Here is an 8,198-nt window from a genome sequence, read left to right on the forward strand (position 1 = left end):
AAGAATCCGCCTGCAATGAGGAGACCTAGATTCGATCCCTGGGTTGGGAAGATCCCCTGGAGAATGGAAAGGCTACCCACTCCAGTATTCTGGCCTAGAAAATTCCATGGATAGTCCATGGGGTCGCAAAGTGTTGGACATAACTGAGTGACTTTCACTGTCACTTAATTGTGTTATACAGGCAGATAATCCAGGTTAGTTGGTCATCTTTCATCACATAATTGGCTTCAGAGATGGCTCAAGTGGTAAAGAATCTGCCTGCCAATGCATGAGGCCCAGGAGACATGGATTCAATCCCTGGGTCAGAAAGATCCTCTGGAAGAGGAAATGGCAACCCATTCCACTATTCTTGCCTGGAGAATCCAATAGACAGATTTGCCTGGTGGGTTACAGTCTGTGGGGTCACAAAGCATCAGACACAACTGAGCACGCACACACAGCACAGAATTACATCCTAGTTAAGACTGTCTAAGACTTTTACGAGTCTCCTGTCAGAGAACTGGAAACATTCTGATTCCATTTAAGCATATTTATACATTATCTCTTTTCAGGAAGTTTATCTTACAATGTCAATTATTCTATACCAATTTTGCTGTTTTTAGCTTCAGAGGGTGGCCTCTTCCTGGTATTATCCCCAATCCCTCAGTTCTCTTATAGTTTTCTTCTATTTATTAACCACATATAACGTGAACATTTGGAAAAGATTAAAGATTTTATGCAAGGAAAGTTCTTTTTTTTTTTTTTAATTGATGTTAGGGCTTCCTTGGTGGCTCAGACAGTGAAGATATCTGCCTGCAATGCAGGAGAAACTGGTTCAATCCCTGGGTCAGGAAGATCCCCTGGAGGAGAAAACTCACTCCAGTATTCTTGCCTAGAGAATTCCGTGGACAGAGGAGCCTGGTGGTGATGTGAAAAGTCATATATGACTTAGAAACTAGGCAGCAATAACTGATTATATTGAAGTTATAGGATTATAGTTTTTAATTTCTGTTTTCCAAGTTATCTGTAATTTAGAAAAAAAACTATTTTCTCTTTAAATATTAATGTTAAAATGTGGCGTTTTTGTGGGAAATGTCCCAGCTTAGTATTTCCAAATATGATTAATTTTGGAATTTAGGAAGATAGTGCTTATTTACTAGGTATGTTTTGGTAGTGAGTCATTTTGCTTTGCATAAGAAGGAACAAATCTAGATTTAGTGCTCCTGGAGGACAGGACATTTCTGCTTCACCTTGCTAGCCATCAAAGCCTCTTTCAAATAGAGTATTTTAAGATCATTGGCTCTTTAATAAATATGTGAAGTAGAAGCAATTATTTGTGTACCTGCCAAGAGATAGCCAGTGGCAGTAATGCCAAGAAACTTGGCTCAGTTTCATGGAATCCAAAGAGTTGGGTCACAAAATATATGCATAACTAGCTTTAACTGTGCCCTAGACTTTCTCTTCTGAAAAGTATTATAGAAGGTAATTATCTCCAGGTAACTGGATTATCTGTGACATTTCTTTTGTTCTGTCTGTCTTTCTGGATTTTCCAGATCTTCTACCCTAATCGTGTATTGCATTTATAATTAGATAATAATGCAAGAACTTCAAAGCAAATAAATACAATGCAAAAAGGGCATGTCTGGTGGTGGGATAAAACTGCTGATAGAGAGAGTTGAATTCACTTGTCACATGTATTTTGTACCCTGAGGAAAATCTAGCTAGCTGGCTGTGCCCTTATTTCTCCCCAGATAGACTTCCTGTACCTCACAAGTGAAGTAAGGGTGGCAATAACCACGAAAATGTGAGACTAGCATTTCAAATAAAAGAGCTCCACAGTAATCAGGGTTTCACTGTCTCATGGCTATAGAATCTTAGAATTCCAGTGCCAGCCCTAGGATGGACTTATGTCTGTCTACTCCAAGTTCCTTCTTTTGCAGACATCAACAGCAGTTAAGAGAAGTTCAATTACTTACTTGAAGTTGTAAAGCTATACAGATGGAGGAACCAAGAGTCACATCAGTGTGATTTTCTTCAGAATGTTCTTTTGTTTGTTTATTTACTTATCTATCTATTGATTAATTGGTTGATGTGTAGCTGATTTATAATATCATATTGGTTTCAGGTAAAAGGGCTTACAAGGTGACTCAGTGGTAAAGAATCCGCCTGTGATTGCAGGAGATGCGGGTTCAATCCCTGGGTCGGGAAGATTCCCTGGAGGAGGAAATGGCAACCCACTCCAGTATTCTTGCCTGGGAAATCCCATGAACAGAGGTGCCTGATAGACTGCAGTCTGTGGGGTTGCAAAAGAGTCAGACACAATTGAACGCTCTTGGACAGACTTATACAACATAGTGATTTAATATTTTTATAGATTATACTGCATTTACATTTATTATGAAATAATAATTAAAAGACGCTTACTCCTTGGAAGAAAAGTTATGACCAACCTAGATAGCATATTCAAAAGCAGAGACATTACTTTGCCAACAAATGTCCATTCAGTCAAGGCTATGGTTTTTCCAGTGGTCATGTATGGATGTGAGAGTTGGACTGTGAAGAAAGCTGAGCGCCGAAGAATTGATGCTTTTGAACTGTGGTGTTGGAGAAGACTCTTGAGAGTCCCTTGGACTGCAAGGAGATCCAACCAGTCCATTCTAAAGGAGATCAGCCCTGGGTGTTCTTTGGAAGGAATGATGCTAAAGCTGAAACTCCAATACTCTGGCCACCTCATGCAAAGAGTTGACTCATTGGAAAAGACTCTGATGCTGGGAGGGATTGGGGACAGGAGAAAAAGGGGATGACAGAGGATGAGATGGCTGGATGGCATCACTGACTCGATGGACATGAGTTTGAGCGAACTCCAGGAGATGGTGAGGGACAGGGAGGCCTGGCGTGCTGCGATTCATGGGGTCTCAAAGAGTTGGACATGACTGAGAGACTGAACTGAACTGAACTGGACTGGATAGCTATACTTCCCTGTACTATACAATATATCCTTGTTGCTTATTCATTTTGTACATAATAGCTTGCGTCTCTTAATTTCTAGCCCTATCTTGCCCCTCCCCTCTGCCCTCTTCCCCACTGGTAGCCACCAGTTTGTTCTCTACATCCTTCAGATGTTCTTAACCACAAATGTGTTTCTTTCCTTCTAGGAAACGTGCACTGAGGATTTTCATCATGTTTTATGTCCTCACCTTGACTGGACTTTCATGTTACATACTGTTTTTTGATGCTACATTTATCTTTGAAAAGGTGCTCCCTACAATTCTTGGGCGCCGCAGGATGTGGGAACTGCGGGAGATTCTTGCACCTTTCTTGAATTTGGAAGTGGAAGACTTGCTACCCTCTTAAAGATACAGAAGTTACTGTTACCCTACTGAATTTCTTCTCAATAAAAGTCTGGCTGTTCTTGTATTATGATGGTTAACTTACTTTTTAAAAAACACTATAGAGTGGAATATTACCCAGCTATGAAAAAAGAATGCATCTGAGTCAGTTCTACTGAGGCGGATGAACCTAGAGCCTATTATACAAAGTGAAGTAAATCAGAAAGAGAAAGATATCGTATACTGACATATACATGGAGTCTAGAAAGATGGTACTGATGACCTGTTTTTGAGGCAGTTTCAAAGGAGATGCAGATGTAAGCAACAGACTTACAGTCACAGTGGAGGAGGGAGAAAGTAGGATGACTTGAGAGAGTAGTATTGAAACATATACATTACCATATGTAAAGTAGATAGTGGGAATTTGCTCTTTAATACAGGGAACCCAAAGGTGGTGCTGTATGATAACCTAGAGGAGTGGGACAGGGAGGAGATAGGATGGAGGTTTAAGAGAGAGGGGACATATGTATACCCATGGCTGATTCATGCTGATATATGGCAGAAACCATCACAATGTTGTAGACTAATTGTCTTCCAATTAAAAATAAAATTAAGAAACAAAACACTAGAGCGTGTTTTGTGAAGGACATTATAGTTATGCAGAGAGTGGCTGATAAGATAGAAAAAAAATGAAAGCAGTTATCTTTACCCTCATGACTCACAATGAATTTTCGCACACATTTTTAAAAACATTACTTTCAAACTACTAGCCTCTCTTCTCCCCCAGCCATGTGGACATTGAGACTACTAAGTATTACTTTCATGGGTGGTTGTTCCCACCTATTTTGACCTCTGGTATCTCAGAAAGGAAAGAACAGAATTCTCTCCAGTTTTACTTCAGTTGAATTGGGGCCTTACAATGGTTGTCTGGGGAGGCCTTATAAATAGCTGAGAAAAGAATAGAAGCTAAAAGCAAAGGAGAAAAGGAAAGATATATCATTTGAATGCAGAGTGCCAAAAATACCAAGGAGAGATAAGAAAGCCTTCCTCAGTGATCAGTGCAAAGAAATAGAGGAAAACAATAGAATGGGAAAGGCTAAAGATATCTTCAAGAAAATTAGAGATACCAAGGGAAAATTTCATGCAAAGATGGGCTCAATAAAGGACAAATGGTATGAACCTAATAGAAGCAGAAGATATTAAGAAGAGGTGGCAAGAATACACAGGAGAACTATACAAAAAAGATTTTCATGACCCAGATAATCACAATGGTGTGGTCACTCACCTAGAGCCAGACATCCTGGAATGCAAAGTCAAGTGGGCCTTAGGAAGCATCACTACAAACAAAGCTAGGGAGGTGATAGAATTCCAGTTGAGTTAGTTCAAATCCTAAAAGATGATGCTGTGAAAGTGCTGCACTCAATATGCCAGCAAATTTGGAAAACTCAGCAGTGGCCACAGGACTGGAAAAGATCAGTTTCATTCCAATCCCAAATAAAGGCAATGCCAAAGAATGTTCAAATTACCGCACAATTGTATTCATCTCAAACGCTAGCAAAGTTATGCTCAAGTTTCCAAGCTAGGCTTCAATAGTACATGAACCTAGAACTTCCAGATGTTCAAGCTGGATTTAGAAAAGGCAGAGGAACCAGAGATTAAATTGCCAACATCCATTGGATCATCGAGAAAGCAAGGGAGTTCCAGAAAAACATCTACCTACTTCTGCTTTATTGACTACGTCAAAGCCTTTGACTGTGTGGATCGTAATGAACTGCGGAAATTTCTTAAAGAAATGAGAATACCAGACCACCTTACCTGCCTCCTGAAAAATCTGTATTCAAATCAAGAAGCAGCAATTATAACAGACATGTAACAACGAACTGCTTCCAAATTGGGAAAGGAGTACAATAACAGACTGGTTCCAAATTGGGAAAGGAGTACATTGTCACCCTGCTTATCTAACTTTTTTGCAGAGTGAAAGTGAAAAGTGAAAGTGAAAGTCACTCATTTGTGTCCAACTCTTTGCTACCCCATGGACTATAGTCCATAGAATTCTCCAGGCTGGAATACTGAAGCGGGTAGCCTTTTCCTTCTCCAGGGGATCTTCCCAAACCAGGGATCGAACCCAGGTCTCCTGCATTGCAGGCAGATTCTTTACCAACTGAGCCACAATTATGTGAAATGTCGGGATGGATGAAGCACAAATTGAAATCAAGATAGCCAGGAGAAATATCAATAATCTCAGATATGAAGATGACACCACTCTTATGGCAGAAAGCAAAGAACTAAAGAGCCTCTTCATGAAAGTGAAAAAGGAGATTGAAAAAGCTGGCTTAAAACTGAACATTCAAAAAACGAAGATCAGGCATCTGGTCCCATCATTTCATGGCAAGTAGATGGGGAGAAGTAGAAGCAGTAAAATAAAAGCAGATTTTATTTTCTTGGGCTCCAAAATCACTGCAGATGGTGACTGCAGCCAGGAAATTAAAAGATGCTTGCTCCTTAGAAGGAAAGCTATGACAAGCCTAGACAGCATATTCAAAAACAGAGATAACACTTTACCAACAAAGGTCTGTCTAGTCAAAGCTATGATTTTTCCATTAGTCATGTACGGGATGTGAAGTTGGACCATACAGAAGGCTGAGCACTGAAGAATTGATGTTTTTGAATTGTGGTGCTAGACAGGACTCTTGAGAGTCCCTTGGACTGCAATGATATCAAACCAGTGAATCTTAAAGGAAATCAATTCTGAATATGCATTGGAAGGATTGATGCTGAAGCTCAAGCTCCAATACTTTGGTCACCCGATGTGAAGAGACGACTCACTGGAAAAGACCCTGATGCTGGGAAAGATTGAGGATGAAAGGGGAAATGGGCAGCAGAGGATGGATGGTTGGATGGTATTACCGACTCAATGGATCAAACTCTGGGAGATAGTGGAGGACAGAAAAGCCTGGCATGCCGCAGTCCATGGGATTACAAAGAATCGGACACAACTTAGTGACTGAACAGCAACAACAATTTGATAGAATAGTTTTGAAAGCCAGACTGGGACATTTTTATCCCAAGTTTTGTAGGTAATGTTGAAAAAGTGAACATTATTTGCAATATGAAAAATAGCTATAATGAATTGTGCAAGATTAATAGAACCATGAAGAATAAATTGGAGTGTGTGGGCAGACGGAGTGTGAGAGATTTGTTAAAAGGTCATTCCATGGTTCAGCTGAGCTAAAGAGGTAAGAATGGGGGTGAAAAGGAGATGGTGGGTGAGGTAGATATATAAGGGTGGGTTTTATGATATTTGTTTGGGTAACAGATGCGGGGTTGGAAGAGTGGTGACAGGGAGGTATGGAATGCAGCCCAGTTCTCTTCACATTTGAATTGGTCTTGAAGGATGGTTACTATTTTCATGACAAAGATGAGGAAAAGATATTTCAGAGAAAAAAACATTATGAGTAAAACTTAGGAGCCATAAATGGAAGGCAGAGTCAGGAACAGACTTTGTATGCTTGTATGTTCTTTTTTTATTTAAAGAATTTAAAGAACTTTTTAAAATATAATTTTTGAAAGTTACTTTCCATTAATTGCATTCCCTGTGCTGTATAATACATCCTTGAGACTATCTTATACCCTATAGTTTGTGCCTCACTTTTTCCTACCATATTACTCCCGTCTTGCCACTGGTAACCACTAGTTTGTTCTCTCTATTCGTGAGTCTGCTTCTTTTTTGTTGTATTTTTAAGATTCTACATATACATGATATCATACAGTATATTGTCTTTCTCTGTCTGACTTACCTCACTTAGCATAATGCCCTCGCAGTCAATCCATGTTGTTGCAAATGGCAAATTTTCATTCTTTTTTATGGCTGAGTAATTCCACTGTGTGTGTGTGTGTGTGTGTATCACATCTTCTTTATCTTTTCATCTGTTGATGGACAGTTTAGATTTCTTCCATATCATACCCAGCGTAAATAATGCTGCTATGTACATTGTGATACATGTACCAGTAGCTTGAAATGTGAAGTTCGCCTGTGAGTAGTTCTCAAGCTGTGATGTTTAATAGGATTCTACAAAGAGACTTTTAATTGCACATTTGTCTGGGGCTTCCCAGGTAGCTCAGCTGGTAAAGAATCCGCCTGCAATGCAGGAGGCCCCCATATGATTCCTGGGTAGAGAAGATCCCCTGGAGAAGGGAAAGCCTACCCACTCCAGTGTTCTTGGGCTTCCCTGTTTGCTGAGACAGTGAAAACTCTGCCTGCAATGTGGGAAATAGGTTCGATACCTAGGTTGGGAAGATCCCCTGGAGGAGGGCATGGCAACCAACTCCAGTATTCTTGCCTGGAGAATCCCATGGAAAGAGCAGCCTAGCAGGCTGCAGTTGTGTCGCAAAGAGTAGGACATGAATGAGCAACTAAGCACACACAGAGCAGCACTTCCAGAAATTCTGAATCTTTAGGTCTAGTGTGAATCTCTAATATTTTCCATGTTAATCATTTCCCCTAGTAATTCTTGGGGCTCAAAGTTTAAGAACTACCATGCTATGCCACGGGCAATAGTTACCTGGAATTTTAATTTGACTGAGATCTCATACGAGGTTAAACAAGAGGTGAATAAATTTACGGGGCAGGCTAGGAGTCAGGGGGATGAATGAGGGAATTTCCAGGACATACAGAAAGGGAAAGAGCTAAAAGCTCTGGGAACAATGAGTAATGTATTCAAAAGGTCTTGTGATAGTGAGAATATGCTGACAGAATAAAAAAACAGTCACAGACTTGTTTATAGATAAAAAGACTGTTCAGACCAATTTGTAGACAGAACTTGGAGTGTGTTTTTTATAAGCTCCAGGTAAACTCTCACTGCCGGGAACAGTATCAGCTGATTTATTTGT

The 8,198-nt window shown here is 40.1% G+C and overlaps 1 protein-coding gene across 1 annotated transcript in view; it reads left to right on the forward strand.

The window, feature by feature from the left end:
• The window catches only part of SMCO2 (single-pass membrane protein with coiled-coil domains 2), a 34,221-nt gene extending 30,888 nt beyond the window's left edge, over positions 1-3,333 (forward strand). Inside the window, exon 8 of the mRNA XM_005902464.1 lies at positions 3,135-3,333. Within this exon, the coding sequence (XP_005902526.1) occupies positions 3,135-3,333 (199 nt within the window). The remainder of the gene's footprint in view (positions 1-3,134) is intronic.
• Positions 3,334-8,198: the final 4,865 nt, after the last annotated feature.

Source organism: Bos mutus, chromosome 5 (genome assembly GCF_027580195.1).
Source record: "Bos mutus isolate GX-2022 chromosome 5, NWIPB_WYAK_1.1, whole genome shotgun sequence".
In the NCBI taxonomy this organism is placed as follows: domain Eukaryota; kingdom Metazoa; phylum Chordata; class Mammalia; order Artiodactyla; family Bovidae; genus Bos; species Bos mutus.